General features: G+C 37.7%; 1 protein-coding gene and 1 pseudogene across 2 annotated transcripts; both read right to left on the bottom strand.

Annotated features, from left to right (window-relative positions):
* Nucleotides 1-128: 128 nt before the first annotated feature.
* Nucleotides 129-13323, bottom strand: YIPF5 (Yip1 domain family member 5). Of its 2 annotated transcripts, XM_046000316.1 has the most exons (7): nt 13179-13315; nt 12952-13075; nt 12557-12676; nt 5644-5816; nt 4653-4798; nt 2445-2626; nt 129-1102 (listed from the first exon to the last, which is right to left on the bottom strand). In XM_046000316.1, the coding sequence occupies exons 3-7, from the start codon at nt 12664-12666 to the stop codon at nt 940-942; spliced, it is 774 nt and encodes a 257-aa protein (XP_045856272.1). In that variant the 5' UTR covers nt 12667-12676; nt 12952-13075; nt 13179-13315; the 3' UTR covers nt 129-939. The 2 variants fall into 2 exon arrangements, with proteins under 2 accessions (XP_045856272.1, XP_045856271.1); XM_046000315.1 differs by lacking the exon at nt 12952-13075 and having other exon boundaries at nt 13179-13323.
* Nucleotides 13324-19489: 6166 nt separating this feature from the next.
* LOC123939409 lies at nt 19490-19618 on the bottom strand (annotated as a pseudogene).
* Between the last annotated feature and the right edge of the window lie 2761 nt (nt 19619-22379).

Here is a 22379-nt window from a genome sequence, read left to right as displayed (position 1 = left end):
TTTAATGTTTTTTATACTAAAAAATTTCTGTTCTTAAAACTCAGGCTAAATCAGGAATACAAGTTAAAAACAGAAACTAGTTAAAGAAAATGTGATACCAAAAACAGTAAAAATCAACTCAACAGCAGTTAAAATTGGGAAATTTTAATTACTAAGCATCAAATGCATTTTACATTGGTAACTGCAGTACTGAAATTGTGACATTTTAAATATTTTTTTCAAAAAAGGTTAGTGATTTTCTAGGAAATATGAAGATCCAACTATGAACATAAATGTAGCCAGTCTGGGTCACTACGATTTAGTTAATGCTTATCTTAACAGGTGTTCACATTTCCTGTCTACAATAAAGTAGACTATGAACTTCTTGTCTCTTTGAATTTTAGCAAAAACTCCATGAGATAATTTAAAGGAATGTCAAATTTTGGAAGTGCAAACTTACAAAATTCTACTTTGGGATCACTTTTTTGCTCCAAGTGCATCTAACTTGAGAATATAGGCAATTTTTCTTTCCTAATCCCTTGGAAAAATATTTCTGCAATACGTCTCGTGTCTTCTTAACTATGACTGGGTTGTTTCTAAGAAAGATTATTAGTTCTGTGGTTAGTTTCCCACAGTTGATAAAAATCTATTAAAAACATCTTAATATAATTTGCAAGGAAAAAATTTGTTTTTCAAAGGCTGCAGGAACAGGAGAGAAATAGCACTTCTTAATCTTATCTGTATAAGCACAAATACTTAAAGCTAGTCATACTGCAGATAAATCCAACATAGTATTCAAAAGTTCTATAAAAATGAACAAAAGATACATATTTACTTCCATTGCTCCAACAGTCAAATGTTAGGTCTGCATGAGAGTTGCACTGTAGCAGTTTGCTGGTCCAATTGAAGAGTTCAAGTCCTTTTTGGCCCAATGATGTCCACATGCCAGATAAATTCAGTTCAAAAAACAGAAATCAGGGCAAAGACTCCATATAACAAAGCACAAGGATATGCTACTAGAAGTTGCTGTCCTTCCATGGCTAATGCAGAAATAAAAATTTTGGATGCAGAAAAACTACACCATCCAATAATTCCAGCAGTAAGAATGATTCCTACCATTCCTCTGTAACCGACAAGGAGAAACGGGGAGGAGGAAAAAAGACAGTAAATGAGATTAGTTATGTAAGAATACAATAACCAATTCTAAAGAAAAGCATTTTAAATCCACATTGCACAAATCTGCAGAAATGATCAAGATTTTTTTTTTCAAATGTTAAAATAATGTACCTCACAGTGAATTTTTTAATGCTCAATTATTCACATCCACATTCAATGAAGTGAGAAAAAGCTCATTTATAATTACATTTTGCTCCTGTTAGCCTAGACTTCTCAACTTTGGCATTACTGACACCTGGATGGATGTACTTTTGTTGGGAAGGGCTGTTCACCGTTAGGCTGTTTAGCAGAATCCTTGGCCTTCAGCCATGAGGTACCAGTAGCACTCTGTATGCCCCACAGTTACGGAAGCCAAAATTATCTCCAGACACTGCCTAATAACACTAAGAGCAAAACTGCCCTGATTAGAAAATACTGCTTTGGTAGAAAATCTCTTTTGTAAAATTCAAATATATATGTACCAATCTCCACAAATGAAAAGAGTGAAACAGTTTCTACACTGAAAATCTAAAGCATTTTTACACAAAGCAAGAATACTGTGAAGCCATCATCTTGTCAGATCTCTAGTATCAGACAGCTGATACCTGCTCTTCCCCTCAACCTCTCTTTTAACTTTTTAAGCGTAACAACAGCACATCGTTGGTTGTGCCCGGCACTAGCCACACGGAGGAGCTGGAACTGTTGAGAGAGAATCTGCACACTGGCCATGAGAAAAGAATTTAATCAGCAGGAATTTACAGCTTTGTTTTTAACCTTACCTAAAATATTATTTAACAATTAATACTTAAAGCTGCTTACAAGCACATCTGAGAATGGCAGGCTAGTAACAACAGCCTCTTCCCATAAAAAGAATGTTTCATTTCCAGTTAAAAGCTGCCAAACACAGAGTATGTGTTTATTATTCATTCACTTGGCATATGCCCAACATCTTTAAGAAATCATATAGTCTAAAAAATATTAAAGATGGTAAGTAACATTTTAACAACTTGATCTTTTCATGTAGTATTTTAGTTAACAATCACCATTGTTCAGTTTGTTTACTGACACTGGTAAATAAACACAAAAGTCAAATTCTTTATTACAAATAAAAGCAGAGATGGTATAAAAGATTTTAAAATTTATTCTCAGTTCTACTGCTCACCACTGAAAAGCATATAGTACAACCCTCATTCACAACAGGCCCTATATCTCATGTTTGCTGAATCAGTGATTGATGTTAAACTGGATGAGATAAATCCTATTACAGATAATTGGTCAATCAATCCCCAAAATAAAAATTCAGTACTTACTGCAAAGAAAATATCACCGCAAAGCTGGAAAGTAGGATCATGGGAAGAAGACAATATCCAAGGACACTTGCCACACACCCAAATGAAACACCTGTCATACTCATTAAGTTTAGTAAACAAAACATTCCTAGACATCCAATTGCACTGATCCCATATACATAGCCAAACTGAATTTTGCCAGCCTGTGGATAAAGAAGAGATTATACATTAAAGGGAAGAAAGGAAATTCTTTCTGGTCTTATTTCACCTAAAATGGTACATGTAAGAAAATACTCAATTTGTGAGCATCAAAATCTGTAGAGGCATCTATTCTTTATGCAGAATAGTAAAACACAGATTGGCTTTTATATCTTTCTCAAGAAATTTTAAGTATCTATTTCCCAATACACAGATATTTGGTTTTTCATTTTCCAGTTAGTATTTAAGCAATTCCACAAATAAAGATACAAAATCATGGTACAATCACCTTTAAGTAGTAGATTTCTAAAAAGAAATCTAGCTGATTTTAAGCAAATAAACTACAGAGACAAGATGGAAACCCCTGCAGAATGTTTGGACAATATCTAACATCACTTGAAAGCACCTAATACCAACAAAATTGACCCAAAGCAATTTATTCTCATTGGTGGATGTAGTCGCAATCTTTGTAACAGCAGAAACAATTTCACCATTCATTTATATGGCTGTTAAAGGAGCTAAGTGAAAGGAAGGCAGGATTAGCAGGACACAGTGGTTCTATGGGGAGGAGAGGAGAAAACGGATTAACATGCAAGAGAAACATAATGGAAGATACATTTTTCTTTCATTATTTTTCCAAATTGTTGGTGGATTTATAAAGTCTTTTGACAAACAAGCAAACAAACAACAACAACAAAAAAAAAACAAAAGAAAACTTAATTATGCTCTTGTTAAAGATATGACTGAAGAGACTTAAGACAGTATAAGTTAGGTAAATTGCTGTCATAGTACTCTGTCAAGATATATGAACAAACACTGTACTTAGGTCATACTGTGATGAAAATAAGTCCACAGAGAAGATTTCAAGAACTTCCTGGTTTGTCAGATTTTGGACATACAAAACTCAATTATGAGAATGCCTCTAAAGACTACGTTACATGAAAAAATTCTTGCCATTTTTGTTAGACTCAGTATTTATAAATATTTGAGAGTGTAGAAGTTTCAAAAGGCTCAGCTGAGTTCACCAACGAATTCACTAAAGTAGTAATAATGAAACCTCATACAGTGCTTTAAAATTTTTCAATGTTCCCATTTAACCTGTCTTGGTTAATCTGTAAACAATCCTTGTGAGGTGGGAATCACAAAATTATCTATCAGAGGAAGCTGAAAGATGAAAACAGCTTGCTCTAGGACAAAGCAGGAGCACTGAACTAATGCCCATATTTTTTGACTAAAAATCCCATCTTCTGGGGCGCCTGGGTGGCTCAGTGGGTTAAGCTCTGCCTTCAGCTCAGGTCATGATCTCAAGGTCCTGGGACCAAGCCCTGCATCAGGCTCTCTGCTCGGTGGGGAGCCTGCTTCCCCTCTCTCTCTGCCTACTTGTGTTCTCTCTCTCTCTGTCAAATAAATAAATAAAATCTTAAAAAAAAATCCCATCTTCTATCCATTACATCATTTATCTTTTCTAATTCAGAGACATAAGATAAAATACAACATATATTAGCAAATTATCTTTACAACTATTCATTTCCAATATACTTTAACATTCGGAGGGAGGTAGGAGATAGGCAGTAAGACATCTTGTCCTTTAATGTTCCAATTCATTAGAAGTTAAAATAATATATAGGAAAGTAACAACCAAAACCACTATAGTAATAGAATACTGCACAAAGTCCACAGATTTTAAAAAACAAAAAAAGCTATCATTAAAATACATAAATAAAAGAGCAACAGGCTAAAAAATGTCAATTTCTAAAAAGAAGGAGTTTTGATGATGGACTAAAGCCACACGTTATTGTTTTTTTTCCCTAATATTTAGACCTTTTCTTCAAACAAAAAATTATTTCTAATTATATGACATTTATTATCAGTGGAGAATTGATGAATGGGTACATAATATTCCAGCAACCTAATACCACTCAAAATACATTCAAGATCTGATATATAAATGGACTCTCAAAAATGGCTCCTGGGGGGACACTGAGAGACTGTTTTCTAATCTCACACTTAGAGTTGAAACTGAAATCTTACCAGTAACAATGTGGCTCCAAAAGCAAGGCAAAAAACCATCGGTCCTGCCAAATCAGTCTCATTCATGATGCTGCCATCTGCTACTTTTAATGGATGTAACACTGTTAGTGTTTTTTGCCAGATGTGGTCAAAATTGATACCTAATTCTAAAGGAAAATAAAATAAGACAGTCAATTAGGATTTGTGACACACCTTTAGTTTACCAGAATCTGTGCGGCAACAGGAGAAAAAATGAAGCACTCATTATCAAAAGAGAATCTAGCAATATGAGACATTTTGATTAGTCTTCAATACCAGTCTTCACTCACTATGGGGTTTACTCCACAAATATCCTATTTCTGGTTTGGTATAGAAAAGTGTATGGATATGAAAAAAAAAACAAGACATTCTCAGCTATGACTGCGTAACAAAGAATATATGGACAGCATTAACAGTAAGGAGTTCTCTACCTGGGGCTTCAGGAATACCTGGAAATGCTATGAAACTGTATATGAAACTATGTTTCTATGCACAGTTGTGCATTTCTTCTGGGAAGAGTATTCATAGCTCTTATTAGACTTTGAAAGGGTATCCAACCCCCCTCAAAATGTACAGAACTACTGCTTTATGGGTTTTAGAATAGTTTGAAAAATGCCATTCTTTTCAGTGCTATTACTGGTTTTGCCAGCTTCTTCCATGTAAAATAACCACTACCATGTTATTTCCTTTCATTTCTTCCACTGACAGAATTTAATCATTAATGTGAAGTCAAAGTCAATGCTCACATACTAACATAATTATTACTTTATAGAGATCTATTAAAAACTCTGGTCCCCTATGGCTCAATGTGGTTTCATATCTGTTTTTTTCTGTACCTCAATGTGGTTTCATATCTGTTTTCTTCTGTACCATCATTCTTTAAAAGGAAAGGACAAGTTCTCCAAACTAAGATCTATTTTCACTGACCAGATGGACACTACAAAATACTACGAACTGTTGCAACCAATCCTACCTTCTAATAAAGGTGGCTCATCCTCAAAGTTGTTTCCATAGAATGGCTGAGGTGTCGCTGGAGTATATGCCTGAGTAGGCTGAAATATCTGCCCCGTGTACGGCTGTTGTGGCTGCATCATGTCTGGAGGAACAAATCGGCCTTGCTGCGAGTAGTCATAGCCAGCATACTGTCTGTAAATCAAAGTTACATTTCTCAGAATTATGTCAACAGTGTATCTCTGAGAGCTACAGAGTCATAGTCATGCAATTCCCTAGAATAGCTACTTTGCCAGTTTTCATAAATGGTGCTGAAATGATAACTAAGATGATCTGATTATCTACAATGTTAAGCGTGTTTTTTAGATAATCTTTCTAATGACACCAACACTTACACAGTGCTTAAGCATTTTACAAACTATGAAACTTTTAAACATTAGGTGGTCAACAAATGAAAACTTAAGAATTTTATCTATTTCTCCCCCTTCAGTAAGTATATGTAATATGAAGATAACCGTGAAATACAATTGATGCCTAAGACTAGAAATGAAAGCATAACATGACAGACTATACTACATGCTATGTAACCACTGTAGTTTGGATCTCCATCGAATGTCATCATTCTTCCTGACTCTTTGTAGTAAGTTACTTTTTGCAAGTGGGTAAATCTCTTTAAGAACCATGACCACTTTCAAATACATACGGAAAAAATTCAAGCCTCTTTTTGTGAAAGCTTTCTAAATATAACAAAACATTATTGCATTGTACACCTTGTATTTGAATAGCACTTTTAAGTCTTCAAAGAAGGTGTACAACTACTGTCTCATTTGATATGTACTAAAGTAAACCCTGCATTGTAGAAAAAGAGGCTTTACCAAGGCTATTTTAATGATGAAAACAATAGGGAACGGAAGGATGCTGAAGAAGTAGCTTTAAAAACATGCTTTATCGGGGCGCCTGGGAGGCTCAGTGGGTTAAGCCTCTGCCTTTGTCTCAGGCCATGATCTCAAGGTCCTGGGACAGAGCCCTGCATCAGGCTTCCTGCTCGGCAAGGAGCCTGCTTCCCTGCTCTCTCTCTCTCTGCCTGCCTCTCTGCCTACTTGTGATCTCTGTCTGTCAAAGAAATAAACAAACTCTTCAAAAAAAAAAAAAACAAAAACCTGTTTTATCATGTTCTGGGAAAAAAATATGGCTTACCTATCAATGGACTAATCTCATTAGTAATTAGTAATCTCATTACACAGTAACAAATACAGAATTATTTTAAAAGATATTTTTGAAAAGAAATGAGAAGTCTTAAAGATCCGTTAGTTTAATCACCCTTAAAAATTTTATAGTTCCCTATTGACAAATATAAAATCTAATGACTGCCACGAATATTGAAATTTTAAAATTAAATCTAATTTTTAAATTAACTGAACATCTTGATTAAAAGCAAATCTAAGTAATAGCAAAATTTCAACTATACACAGCCCTCTGGAGAGCCCAATGGGACTCTGAAGATTTAATTATCATGCTAGTCCAATCCAAGCTTTAAAAAATGCTACTTATTTTTCTGGCTATATAGTAATACAGACTTTGATGAAACACTATTTTAATAGCAAAAGATAAAAAACAATACAAACAATAGTAAATATATTGTAATAGGGGCATAGATTACTACTGTTATAAGGAATGAGGTACTTTTATGTGTACTAATAAGGAATGATAATCAAAAAATATTCAGTGGGCAGAATCGAAAAACACCCAATGTTCAGAACAGTATATACTGTATGTACCACTGTGATGGCACTTTTTAGAATATATCTGTATGTATATATTTGTATACATGTATTTTATATACATGTACAAACATTAAGTATAATGCATACAATTACATAGATTTAGGTATAATGTAGTATAGTATAACACATATAATTATATAGGTAAAAGGATCTGGAAGCAGGGGGAAGTGGAAGACTTAATTTTCATATTAAAATCTTCTGCACCTTTTAAAAATGTTGTATATTTACTACTTATTAAAATTAATTCATTCTAAAATGTTATATATAACATATAGTTACATATTAACTACCAAAAATTTCCAAAAATACATATAACCTATTTGAACATTACTGTGTCAAGTGTTTAATGTGAATTATATCCTATTACCTCACTACAACTTTAGGAGGTTTATTTTATCATCTTTCCCATCCTAAAGATGTAGAAACTGCTATCTGGATGAAAATGATTTGACTGTGGTGGGCCAGGATACAAAGCTAGACTTTTATTCCAGTGGCAAACTCTCACCAATTATAATAAAAATCACCCCCAAATCCTACCTTATGGACAGAGCTATAGTATCTTTTTTCCATATATACGTTTCCCCTATCATTTTTATATGCAAATATGTTGATTTCCATTTATTTACACATAGACACACACACACAAGCAATAGGACTAGATGGCTGAAATGAACTAGGACAAGAATTTTTTTTTATTTAGTATAATATGATGTTTGGTTGATCTGTTAGAATATATCATAATCTACCTCTGAGTTTATGAACCAGCTAGAAAGGCTCCATACAGGAGCCTTCTACAATCTGCATAAACGGACTGTATCTTATTCTCTCTCTCTCAAAAAAAGAGACAGACAGACAGAATATGAATGTGTATGCAAAAGGAAAACCAAGAAGAATGGTACAGACCAGTGGTTCTCAAACTCTCTGCTCTTAGAATCCCCTTATACACTTAAAATTTATTATTGGGAAGCCCAAAGTTTTTTTTTTAATTTATGTGGACTATACCTGTCATTATTTATCACATTAGAAATTAAAACAGAAATGTTTAAAATATTAATTCAAAGTAATAATAAACCAGTTACATATCAGCATAAAATTTTTATGAAAAAGTACTATAAAAAATTACTGAGAAAAGTGGCACTGCATTATATTTTTGACAATCTCATTAACATCTGGTTTAATAGAAAATACTGATCTTTGGGCGCCTGGGTGTCTCAGTGGGTTAAAGCCTCTGCCTTTGGCTCAGGTCATGATCCCAGGGTTCTGGGATCAAGCCCCGCATCGGGCTCTCTGCTCAGCAGGGAGCCTGCTACCTCCTTTCTCTCTGCCTACTTCTCTGCCTACTTGTCATCTTTGTCAAAAAAAAAAAAAAAAAAATCTTAAAAAGAAAATACTGTTCTTATCTGTTTTTGCATTCAACTTTAGTTGAAACAGCTGAAGAAAATCTAGTGTTGCAGACAAACAGTTGGAAAACTACTTAACAACCTTTTCAGATTACTCAAAGTGGTAGTTTTTTTTGTTTTTTTTTTTTTAAGATTTTATTTATTTGAGAGAGAGAGAGCATGAGAGTAGAGAGGTCAGCAGGAGAAGCAGACTCCCTGCTAAGCAGAGAGCCCGATGTGGGACTCGATCCTGGGACTCCAGGATCATGACCTGAGCCGAGGGCAGTTATTCAACCGAGCCACCCAGGCATCCAAAGTGGCAGTTTTTTAAACTTAAGTTGCAACACAGAAAATGGAACAATACTAATAAACTTTTTATACTAGAATACACTCATTTGTCTTGCCTTATGAATGGATACTTGCTTTACTTATGTATGATTTTTTAACATTCACTGCTTAGAAAATACTAGTGTGGGTGATTCAGCTCTTCCAAACACTGACATGTTTAATATAAAAACATATATATCAAGTATAAACATAGGACAATCACCTTTGTTAATGTCACCAATGATTTCATCAGAAAAACGGTTAATTCTGGAAAGGTGAAAAGTTCATAGTAATGGACAGTTTTCCCAAATCCTCATTTTTACCTGAAAACTTGAATTTAACCACTGGCTACACATACTGTCAGTTTTCTTTCTTGAGTAAAAAGCTCAATTATTTCATCTTTGAGAAAATATCTGCCCAGTACTCAAGTCTAAATAACCATAGTTTGTCTATCAGGATGTTCTTTCCAATAAAAATGGTTTTCATGGAGAACAGCTGATACAGCCTGTGATTCAAACTGCACAGGGGCTTTTCCTCGAGAGAATCACTGTACTTCAGTACGAACCAGAGGGCCTTTGTGACTTTCCCATTTTGACACAGAGAATATTTTTAATGTGTGGGTACTAAAGGGTCAGGATTTAATAGCAGCATAATTTTTACTGCTTCATCAAGGGCATCTTTTAAAAAAAAATTATTTACTTATTCGACATAAAGAGGCACAGCAAGAGCGGGAATACAAGCAGGGGGAGTGGGAGAGGGAGAAGCAGGCTTCCTGCCGAACAGGGAGCCCAATGCAGGGCTCGATCCCAGGACCCTGGGATCATGACCCAAGTTGAAGGCAGACACTTAATGACTGAGCCACCCAGTAGCCCCTGATCAAGGGCATCCTCAAATAAACTGGTTCCCTCCACACCCCAGAAAGCGTGTGTTGATGAAGAATACAATGATTACTAGAACAATCTGATGCCCTTGTCTGATTCATATTCAGATACTAGCAGTTTTGCCAGTCATTGTTTTTACAACATCAGTACAAATGTCAACACACCTAAAAAGGTAGATAGTGTCTTAATATTGTTATAATAATAGTTTTAACCTTAAAGACCCCCTGAACGGTCTCAAGGATCCTCTAGGGTCTGCAGTCCATCCTGTAGAACTGTTCCTATAGACGCATGTCATGTAAGGAACAGAATTACTACAAGCAAATGACAGCTTCAAAAGTGGTACCATCATTCCTTCTTTAAGATGCAAGGTGAGAAAAACAACACCATAGAATTTTACTATTTTCATTTTCTGGAAGGATCTGGTCAGGAAATTTGGTGGCTTGCTCCTGCTGGGTTTAAACTAGAATACATTGTGGTAGACACAATCTTTAGAGACTAAGTCAACATTGTATTCTATATAGGTTCTTATAGTTAAGTCAAAGATGAAAAAATACTGGCTTTAAATACTTTAAAAATATGTAGTTGGCATTTTATAGGCATATCTAGCATAGAGTGTGGGACCTATCCAATAGGGTAATCATAAAACTCAACAGATTAAGATCAAAGGGGCTTTTACTTTTTGTTGCTGCTGCTGTTGTTATAAGAATATATAAATGATACTTACAAATGAAACCCAATTAATACTGCCAATACATTAAGCTTCCTGTTTTCCTAGGCTTCATCTATAAATTCATATTTGTTAATTGGCAATAATGGGTATATAAGCAACTACAAAAAAACCTCATCATACTGAAGCAATGGTTATTGGCACATGATCTGGCTGCAATGGAACTGGGAGAATATTTAGCAAAAGGATATCTAAACAACCTTCCTATGGAAATCTAAAATGAGAGGATGATATCTGGAAGGAAAAGATAAGTCACACATTTAAGAGATGCAAACAGGGACAGGACAGGAAAGAAAGGCAGAGATAAATAAACCTAGGAGACTGTGATCCAAATGTAATAGTTCTGCAGGGTCTTATATCATTTAGTTAAAAACAGGACTGCATACAGAGATCGGTTTTTCAAAGCCCTTTGCACTCTGGCCAATCTTTCATTCATTTGCCTCTCACATATAGATTAAAATAAACAAAAAACATTCTTAATTAAATAAATGAATGGAAATTTCACAACAAGATTTCTCCAATTCTGCCCAATTAACTGTTCAAAGAAGATAAATCCCTGATGGTATATAAAATAATTTAACTGAAGGAAAAAACTGATTTATAGTATTTTTCACATGCTCACTCCCACTGTTCAATGTGTTAGGTTTTAGGGGGGAAAAGGGCTTAGAATATATCAAATTAAGCAGACTCAAGGGGTCAAAAGGTATAAAAAATGCAACTTATATAAGACAGACCATACTGAAGACTGAATTTGATTTTTGCTTTGCTTTTTAAATTCTTAGGCACTTTCATTCAGATTCATTTATTCAAACATGTTCTACTGCTACATGTTTCTCTCAGATTGATTCAAAACAAAACCTTCCCTTGCTCTCATCCTGGGAGACTTTCATGAGATTTTTAATTCAGGGTTCATAGGCGAACATCAGAAGGCACATCAACTGTGCAGTAATATGGGTATTTATGTGGGCATTTGAATGTGCGCATTTACGTCTCAGAAAGAGGTCTCTCATTTTTGTAAGATTCCAGAAGGGGTCCTGGACCATCTAAAAAAGGTTAAGCCATCCTGGTATTGGAAATGACTGACGAGATAACCTTTAAGGTCCTAAGAAACGAAAAATATTATGTCTTAGAGGAGATTGTTGGATAGCATCAGCTAATGTATTTCTGCCATTACCACCAGGGACTATTAAAAAAATCTGGGTTTTTTGTTTTGTTTTGTTCTTAACAGTTCAGGGCTGGAAGGTTTTGAGTTCCCCTCTGGCAGGGACTGTCAGCAACTGGTAACTTGTGTGTACTGCCCATAAGGTTTCAATATGAGCAGTAATAAAGATGATTATCACTTGCTATTAAAAAAAAAATCACCTGCTGATTCATAACAGGGAGCTAACAATACTAAACAGTGTCACTAAGCCCTCTGAATTAACATTGGTAAGGTCTGAAACTCGGGTTGATTTCACTCTTAAACTAGCCATCACAAGATTTCAAATTTTTAACTGGTTCCGTAGACGAAATCGCTTAGGTTATCTTCTAGATACTTGAAGCTAATATCCCTATCTTAAATGATGCAGAAACACTATTACTAGGAAACAGTACTTTAACATCTCCTTTTGCACTCAGGGCACACCTGAAGATACCGCAGAAGATACCAAACTCTGAATAGGGCAATCCTGTCAAAACCAAACCAGTGTCACAGATCTTCTGAGAGGAAGGAAGATTATGAGGAATCACATTCCTGACAAGGGACACGGTGACACATTCAGTTTTAGGCAGAACCAAACAATAAGGATACAGGCTTTCATTCAGTCTGGGCTACATATTGTCAAAGTTGACAAGTTACTTGCTATAGGGTCCTCCACTTCCTCCATAGTCATAGGACGGCTGTGACTGGTCATCGATGCTGTAACTCGTCTGGTAGAAATCCGTGTTTAAGTTATCAAACCCTGCCATTGCAAATAATCTGAAAAAGAAAAAAATGGCAAACAGTGTTTACACCCAAGGTCCTACTGAATTCGTTTCGGTACAAAGCAAAAAGCCTCAGAAGGCACTAAATTATTTCTTCTGGAATTGGGGGAACGGCATTTGGAGGACAGATCCAGGTGGGAGGTGCACAGGATCTCCAAGAGCCGGGAAAACACCTCCACTTCACGGAGCTGATATGCCGTGGTTAGAGGAAGGGGCGTGGGAGAACTGGTTCCACGGAAGTCTAAAATAACAACAAAGACGATTCCTCACCTCTGGGAAGACTGCCGCTGACAGTGCGACTGTCTCCTTGCAAAATAAGGCCTGGGCCTTCCGGGAAAGGGCAGACTCCTGGAAGGCCGCGCCTGAGGTACAGGGGTCGCGTCAAACCAAGGGCCTGAAAGGGAGTGAGGGTCTAAGCGAAAGGGCCGCCAAACCAAGCCGCGCTGCACTACACTGAAGAGAAGCCGAACAGTGCGCCACAAGCCCGGGACACTCACCAAACCGGGAAGCGGCGGTACCGGCGCCAGCAGGTCCAGCAACCCCTCAAAACCCCTCAATAACGCTTAGGACCCTGAACAGACTCCGTTGCTACGTGTCACAGGGCCGAAGAACTACTTCCGGGGCGCGCCCGTTCGCGCAGGCGTGTTGGCAGATTTGTGCCCCTCCAGGGGGAACACGGGGCGGAGCCGGGGAGGACCCGGGAAGGAGGAAACCTGCTGTGGAGCTTGCGCAGTATCGACGAAATCAGTCCAGTGGCGGGCCAATGAGAAAAAGGAAAACACTTCCGGTAGCCTGGTTCGCGAGAGAGTCAGAAAAGCGCAGGCGCAGCAATTGTTGGTTACTATTTAGAGGAGGGAAAATCATTTGTAGACGCGAGTCCTGGAAGAGATCGTGCAAGTGTTGATGCTGAGCAGGTAGAGCCTGTCTGCTGTCCACAAACTACAGAGCGTCGGTCTCTCTGGATTCAGTGTGATCTACGCAGTGTTACAGAGTTATGTGTATTATTTTCTCCTTACAACCTAATGAGATGATTACTCTATTACTCTTATTTTGTAAGTGAGGCTATTAAATGTTCATTTAGTAATTGAACGCAGTGATACAGGACAACTCACCTCGCTGTACTAGCTGTTGGGGCTACTATGATGAATGCAAGCTAAATGGTACGGCTCACCTGGGATTCGTTAGGGTGGGGTTACAAACACATAAAAGTATACGTAAAACTGTAATATTCTTAAGTCCTATGTAATTTTTTGAAAGAGTTTAATATTTATCGGGGGCGGAAAATCCGGAAAGCCACTGTGAAAAGGTGATGATCAAAGGGTGAAAAGGAATTATTAAAGAAAAAGGGAAAGAGGAGGGGAAGAGCATGAATATTTCAGGCAGTGGGATAGGGTGTGCAAGGCCTGGGATTAAGGAAAACATGGTGTCAGAAAAGGTGTAGATAGGGGTTCTTCAACCTTTGCACTATTAACATTTTGATCTAAATGATTCTGGCGGGGCAGGAGACAGAGGATGCTGCCTTATTAGCTGTAAGATGTTTAGCAAAATCCCTGACCTGTACCAACCAGATGCTAGCAGCACAGCCCCCATTCCCACTGCCACCTTGTGACAACTAGAAATGTCTCTTGGATAAAATCAGACTTTGGAAATAACTGGTTTAAATGAAGCCAGGATGTTTGGAGAGACAATGGAGGAGAGCCACGTAGGAGTTGAGGCGAGGGCTACAGGTAAGGACCAGGAACAGAGAGTGCCTTGTGGGATTCTTGTTTTGGTTCTAAAAGACAAAGCAGAACCACTGAAGGTTATGAACTAAAGAGTGACATAAGTAGATTCTTTCCTTTTGATTGTTCTGGCTCTGTGTTAAACCACAGAGTGTTAAATCACTTTCCGAAAGTGCAGGAGTCCTAACTCCGAATGCCACGGAATTAGCCAATGAGTAGAACTGTCTTCAGAGCTTATGGTATTAATACCATGTATTAATACATGGTATTTATACCATGAGCCCTTGCATTATATGCTGGCCCCCAAATCCCGTGGTCTTTACAAAAGAAACCAGGCCATTGCTCTGGGACCAGTTTCCAAAGGAATGATAAAATTTCACTGGTTAAAAGGTTTTTTTCAACTTACACGCTATAATGAAACAAAACCAACCAATTAACAAAATTCCACACTCCCCTCCAAACAAAAACAATAATAGGAAAAGGACATAACAAACTGAAGAACCAATGAATGTATTCTTGAGATGAATAGGCAGCTAATTTCATCAGGAAATTTCTGAACTAGCTCATCAAATAATTCAATTTACCAACTTTTATAAGTCATTTTAGAATTTACTGATGTGGGTACCATCTGAACAACTCTTGGGAGAATGACCATGTATTCAGATTTTCTGGAGTCAGCCACATTGTCCCTTTTTGACAGACAGAGATTACAAGTAGGCGGAGAGGCAGGCAGAGAGCAGAGAGCTCTGCTGAGCAGAGAGCTGGGTGCGGGGCTCGACCTGAGTGGAAGGCAGAGGCTTTAAACCACTGAGCCACCCAGGCGCCTCCACATTGTCCCTTTTTATGCCTGTTTTCTCCAGCATAATTATCAACATTGTCCCTTTTTTGCTATCAAAAATATCCTAGTTTGATAAATTATATGGTTATACTCTCTAAGACGCGTTACCTATGCAGCTGAGATTCTAGTTATTGACAATATGCAATAAGCTATTCATCTACTTAGTGATCTTGTGGTGAAAAGAAAATTTGAGTCTCTTGTTTCTTCTCATGTTTCCATTTCTTCCCATCAAAAGAGGTACTACTCTCAAAAATTTTTTTTAAGATTTTGTTTATTTATTCGACAGACAGAGATCACAAGTGGGCAGAGAGGCAGGCAGAGAGAGAGGAGAAAGCAGGCTTCCTGAAGAGCAGAGAGCCTGATGTGGGGCTCGATCCCAGGACCCTGAGACCATGACCTGAGCCGAAGGCAGAGGCTTAAACCCTCTGAGGCACCCAGGCGTCCCAGTACTCTCAAATTTAAACAAAATATAAGATTATGAGCATAAAATATTACCTGATTAGGAATGAATTGTTAGATGTAGATGTTATTGAAATTCTACTTCTGTCTGTGAAAACAATGACCCTATTTACTGGATTTCCTTCTTCGCTAACCCTTGTCCCACTTGATAATGTTGCAGGGTTGCAGGGTTCTTGTCTCATGGACGTGAAGAATGAATCTCACAGACACAAAAGAGTGAAATGAAGTGAAAGTATTAAGCAAAGGTGAGAACAGAAAGGAAAGAAAAAGAAACTCTGTAGAGGGAAAGGGGTCCCAAATGGGTTGTCACTGGGGGCTTAGTGTTCCCTTCCCTCTGGTTAATATCTTGTCTATAACATTTCTCCACATCTGGGATTTTGTGAGCCATGTACCCTTCTGCATGAGCCTAGTCACATAGCCCCCCTACCTGTCTCTCCCTACCTAGCCTCACCTGTCCCTTACTCAGTAACACAAGCAAAAAAAATGAAGTTACATGACTAAATCTTCCACATTGTTTGACTTTGAAGTGTAAACCAAGGCAACCTGCAGAGAACCTTGGAGAATAACAATTTTGTGGCTAGTCAGGTAGACCTCTCTTTTGGGAGGAAAAAGTGTTTTTTTTTTCTTTCGGTGTTGCATCCCCCCACTTCAGGACAGTCTCTGGAGAGTTATATTAAAGCAAACTGCAGTACTTGGCAAATGTGCTGACTTCTGTTAAAGTCACTGAATTGTATTCATTACGAGGAGAAAGCCTTAACCAAGTCAAGAGTGGACAGAACATGAAGATTTGTAACAGTGGCTCAGTTGTCCCTGGGACTTAATTTGTCAGTTACCAAACTTGTGACCAAAATAATAATAATAAAAATAATAATAACATTCTAATTATGAGTGGTATCTTCTAATTAGTTTGACAGTCATACTAGTAACACTTTTACATACTTCATAAACACAGAAAACTTCTTTTTTTTTTTTAGGATGTCAGTGAAATTGTGCTTAGATTTTAGAGTTGGCTTCTTTCCCCCTCAGTTTTATAGTAAATATGTCATGGGGAATTTTGTCAGAAAATTCTGGTTTGAGCATGGGTAGTTTCCCCTACTCTCAGCTATATCCACAAGCACCAAATGAGGTGGGGATTTGACAGCTGTGTACTTATCATGTCAAGTTGCATAATGAAACCTAATAATTGTGGTAAAAACCAATGTAAATGCCCAAGATCTATTTTCACTATCCCTGAATATTAATGATATAACTCCATTTCCCAAATATGACAATTATATTTCCTCCAAATTATCCTTTATCCCTTAGAAATGAGTTTCCTCCTCAAATTCTGCTTCTGTTATTTCAATTATTTTACTTGGAACACTAAATTACTATCTTGGGAAGTCAGATTTGCCTGGAACAACACTGGATGCTTTCAGACAAATTGGGTTGTTTTTTTTTTTAATATTTTATTTATTTGACAGTGAGAAATCACAACTAGGCAGAGACGCAGGCAGAGAGAGGAGGAAGCAGGCTCCCTGCGGAGCAGAGAGCCCGATGTGGGGCTCGATCCCAGGATTCTGGGATCATGACCTGAGCCGAAGGCAGAGGCTTTAACCCACTGAGCCACCCAGGCGTCCCCAAATTGGGGTTTTTAAAGGCAAAGGCATTAAACCCCATTTTAGCATTTATTCTTGGGATTTTTATGTGAAATTCCAAGTGCCGCATGCTGTAAGAAAACAAAAACAAAAACAAAACCAACAACAGGGGTTTTAAAGATAATTTTTAAAGCCATGCTGTATTTTTATTGTAGAGATCTGACAACCTCTCAAATAGCAAATCAAGCATTTCTAATATTAGGTGAATGGATATTGTGGTTTGGAGTAAGAACTTCAGTGGCAGTAGTGGACATTGTGTATCCCAAACAACTTAGAAGGGGAGGTACTGTATAACGCAGCATCAGAGGGCTAGGCTGGTAATAGCAGACCCCTCCTGCCAAAGGTGCGAGTGAAGCATTTAGGAAAAAATGTAAGAGCTAACACCAGCATATAGTTACTATGTGCCCGGCACTGCTCTGAGTCCTTCATATGTTTCTACTCAGTTACTTTTCCCAACATCCTGACAAGGTAGGTACTATATGCTTGACATATGATGAAACTGAGAACAGAGAGGTTAAATAACTCGTCAAACATTACATGGTAGGAAATACTAAAACTGAGCTTTGAACCCAGTCTGGCTCCAGAGTCCTTGTGCTAAACCACTAGTCTGTATTGTTGTGTTACATAACGTGAACATAAAAAGGGCAATATCTGGTGATGGGTATTCAGGGGGGCATGGATTGCATGGAGCCCTGGGTGTTATTCACAAACAATGAATCATGGAACACTACATCAAAAACTAATGATGTACTGTATGGTGACTAACATAACATAATAAAAAAATTGTTAAGAAGGGCAATATTTTAATGAGTATGCTAATTTACGTAACGTGATTTCATATATATTAAGTCTTTTATATACACATATATATGTATATATATAGACACACACACACACACACACACACACACACTAAAATTGCAGTTAGTTGATAGTTGTATCTACATTCTCAAATGTGTATATATTCAAATTGACAAAAAATATTTTTTGTAATCTTCTCATTGGGTACATGACAAATTATCCCATGTTCAAGTTTACCTTCTATTCATCATGTAATTGAATTAATAGTGTATAGTGGTTAAGGGAGCTTGTCTGGAGCCAGATGGCCTGTATTTACATCCTCTCCCACTTACTCGCCGTGAAGTTAGCAAAGTCTCTGTGCCTTACTTTTCTCCTGGGTAAAAGCAAGAGGATAACAGTATTCATCTTACATGCTTGCTGCAAGGATTGTTTGAGATAATGCCTGCAAAATCAATGCCTAAATAGTAAGTACTCAGTGGATATTTGAACTTATTATGGTCATTGCTACATCTATATAGCTATAGAAGCCGTAGGATTTTGTCAGCAACCAAAATGGACTTTGAGGAATGGCTGTGATTGGCCTTGAACAAACTATCTCTTTCCGAAATTAATTATATACATTCACTCTGATGCTTCCCTGCAGATTTTGTATTGTTTTATAATTTGCCTTTTGATCCTATGGAGTATATTAGAAGTATGCTTCTGTCGTCTTCTGTCCTATATTTTTCCAATTGGGCTTGTCCGTGTTGTACATTTTACTCTCACACATACCTTTTGATGTCAGGTACTATTGGTTTAATACATTAGAGCAGTCATACTTGAAAATTTTGAACAGTGGTACTCATATTTTATTTTCTTGGTGTGTTTCATGTTATTTCAAACATTAAAGAAAATGTGCTCATCTTTCTGCTTAATCTCCCTTTCTCTCCTCTTCTCATAGCACAGAGTTTATCAGGACACAGTGCATAAGATGACTTATGTTGTGGAAAATATGTTTATTTGCAAAGAAGGAAAATGGCAGTGTCCTAGCTACTAAACCAATTGCCATAAAAATTTAATATAATGCTTCTTAAAATGATGGAGGGATCAGGTTTTATTATCATCAGTAAGAGAATAGCCTAGAAATGCCTGTAAGTTTAATACATGAAACTTCCCTTAGGCAATTCATTTTTTATATTTTTCTTTTAGAATTCTTCATGATGCCCTCAGTTAGACATTGCAAGCAACCATAGCTTTTCATTACAGTTTAACTCTTTACTGTTGTAAAGACAGTCATATTAAACTTTATTTTGTTACAAGACAGTATTTCCAACACAAGATATTGCTGAACTGGGAGCTTTAAGCCAGATAAATTTAAATGTAAATTTGAAACATTCTTTGGAGGACACATGCCCAAACTATAGAATTTTAATTTTTTCAATTAGCAATAATTGCGCCTCGGATAAACCTCATTGGCTACGATACTGCCACTGCGCAAAGCTTGGAATTTTAATTTTTTATTTTTATTTTATTTCATATTAATGTCTTGATAATCATGGTGTCTTGCCAGAATAAGAAATAGGTCACTGGGCCAGGTGGCCAAGTAGGAGAGCATCCTAGCTTGAAACCTGTAGGCAGCACACTCTTTTCATTATTATTCTACTTCCTTTAATTCTTTCTTAAATCTTGGAGAACACATGTTTTCTGAGCAGAGAACAGTTACTCTTATGACTATTAGAGCAGATGACTCTCTCTTAACCATAATGCTTTTTATGTACTTAGATAGCTTTTGTTACTAAGACTATTGATAACATTAACTTAAATTCTTTTCCTGAGATGAGGATAATTTTATGTTGAAACAGAGGCATGTGAAATCAAACTTACAGGTTTTTTTTAAAGATTTTATTTATTTGACAGAGAGAGAGAGATCACAAGTAGGCAAAGAGGCAGGCAGAGAGAGAGGGGGAAGCAGGCTCTCTGCTCAGCAGAGAGCCCGATGCGGGGCTTGATCCCAGGACCCTGAGATCATGACCTGAGCTGAAGGCAGAGGCTTAACCCTCTGAGTCACCCAGGTGCCCCAAACTTACAGGTTTTTTTTTGTTTGTTTGTTTTTTTTAAGATTTTATTTGACAGAGAGAGATCACAAGTAGGCAGAGAGGCAGGCGCAGAGAGAGAGAGAGAGGGAAGCAGGCTCCCCGCCGAGGAGAGAGCCCGATGCGGGACTCGATCCCAGGACCCTGAGACCATGACCTGAGCTAAAGGCAGCGGCTTAACCCACTGAGCCACCCAGGTGCCCCAAACTTACAGTTTTTATTAAATAATGCAAATTTAGGTTTGGAAGTCAAAGACAAACACATTTTTTTTTCCTTTTTGTTTGAAATTAAGCAGGCAAGGTGGTTTTTTTTTTTAAATTATTTTTTAAAAGATTTTTTAATTTATTTATTTGACAGACAGAGATCACAAGTAGGCAGAGAGGCAGGCAGAGAGAGAGAGAGGAGGAAACAGGCTCCCCACTGAGCAGAGAGCCCAATGTGGGGCTCTATCCCAGGACCCTGGGATCATGACCCGAGCTGAAGACAGAGGCTTTAACCCACTGAGCCACCCAGGCGCCCCAGGCAAGAGGTTTTGACTCTTCCCCTGTAGTCCTAAATTTGCAGCATCTAATAAGACTCACAAATCCCATACTGGCTGAGATAATGAATTTTTACCTCTGGAAGAAAATATAAACATTTCTTAACTCTTGCTAACATTTTTACTTTAAAAAAGTTGATATTACTTAAAAGAATAGTTGATTTGGGGCCTATAAATATCATTTCTTTCCTGGACTCTCTAAGAGCTGTTCTTGATAATGCCAAAATTGACTTCTGTGCTAAATGTTCTAATGTACTCCCCTTCCCACTCACTGGAAATAAAATGCTTCAACTTCACCTTAACATTTTCAGAGGGCCCTAGGAGATTAGCCTGAATTTGCAGAGATATCTCCAACATCGACAAAAATAGACAGGTCTTCACAGACAAATCAGTGCAGCAAGTGCCTCTGAGAGTGACCTCTCATTTGAGTGCCTTCACATAATGAGAATTAGAATTAAAACTGATGGGAGCCTGGAGATCATTTGTTTCCCACCACCTGATTCTACAAGGGAAGATCAAAGGCCAAGAGATGTACTATAAGAACTAAATTTCAAGTGCTGTCTTGACCATTCTGACCCTCATGGGGCCCCAAAAGCCTAGCACTGACTTCCTTTTCTCTTGCCAGATGTGTCCCCTACCTAGCAGGAAATGCTCCACACCTGCTAGCTCCCCCATCAGCCACACCAGCTCCACCCAACATGGTCTCCAACCTAATTGGTTTTACCTTCCTATGAGCTTCTTATAAGCCAATCAGATACCCCCATAGAAAGCTGAGAATCACCCCACCCTCTTGACACTACAGTTGTCCCTCATAGCCCCTGCTGGTTCACTCTATTCCTGTGTGCCAACCCCTCATGGCTCTGCATGGCTTTCAGTGTCCTCCTCATGAGGGCTGTGGGTAAATGTGATGAAAAAGCTGCTGTCAATCTCACCTGTCCAGTGTCGAGTGTCATATGTTCTGCCAATCCTTCCTTCAATGATAGGATGAATAGGTGCTCAGAACAAAGAATTTGATCGATTTTACTGATCTGGTTAGTGTCAGATTCATCATTGTATCCTTTCTGTGACTTTTCAGATGGTAGGTGATGAATGAAGATGAGATGGTGAATAAGGAGTCATTGTAACCATTTCCTTACATCAGATGCTCTATTAGGATGTAACATTTAGTGTTCTAACACTAAGGCATTAAATAATGCTGTGTTTGTGATATTTATTTATTTAACAAATATTTACTGAGAATCTAACATGTGCCAGTCACTATAAATGACACACAGACTCTGCTTCTACCTTCTGGTTTTTTAAGCTCAAAGAAGCCCAATATTCTCATCTTCCTTGCAGACTGGCTGCAAGCTAGCCATCTTCAGTAGCCCACCTGGAGAAATGCTCCTGTTCCTCAGGGCTTCCTGCTTGATGAAGTCGTTACTGAGTTTCTATCCAGCCAAGCTTGCCATTCCTCGTTTGTGAACTAGAAAGTCCAGACCAAGTAAAAGGTCTCTTTGCAGATGGGCTGCTTGGGAGAACATTTATAGTAACCTGCCAATGGATGTCAGTGATAATGATGCCCAGAAGGACAAGGCTTGATCTGTCTCCAAGACTCCGTAGTCCTGAGCGTCAGTGCACATGAGATTTGGC

Source organism: Meles meles, chromosome 3 (genome assembly GCF_922984935.1).
Source record: "Meles meles chromosome 3, mMelMel3.1 paternal haplotype, whole genome shotgun sequence".
NCBI classification, from domain to species: Eukaryota; Metazoa; Chordata; class Mammalia; order Carnivora; family Mustelidae; genus Meles; species Meles meles.
This window is presented reverse-complemented; position numbering and strand designations above follow the sequence as displayed.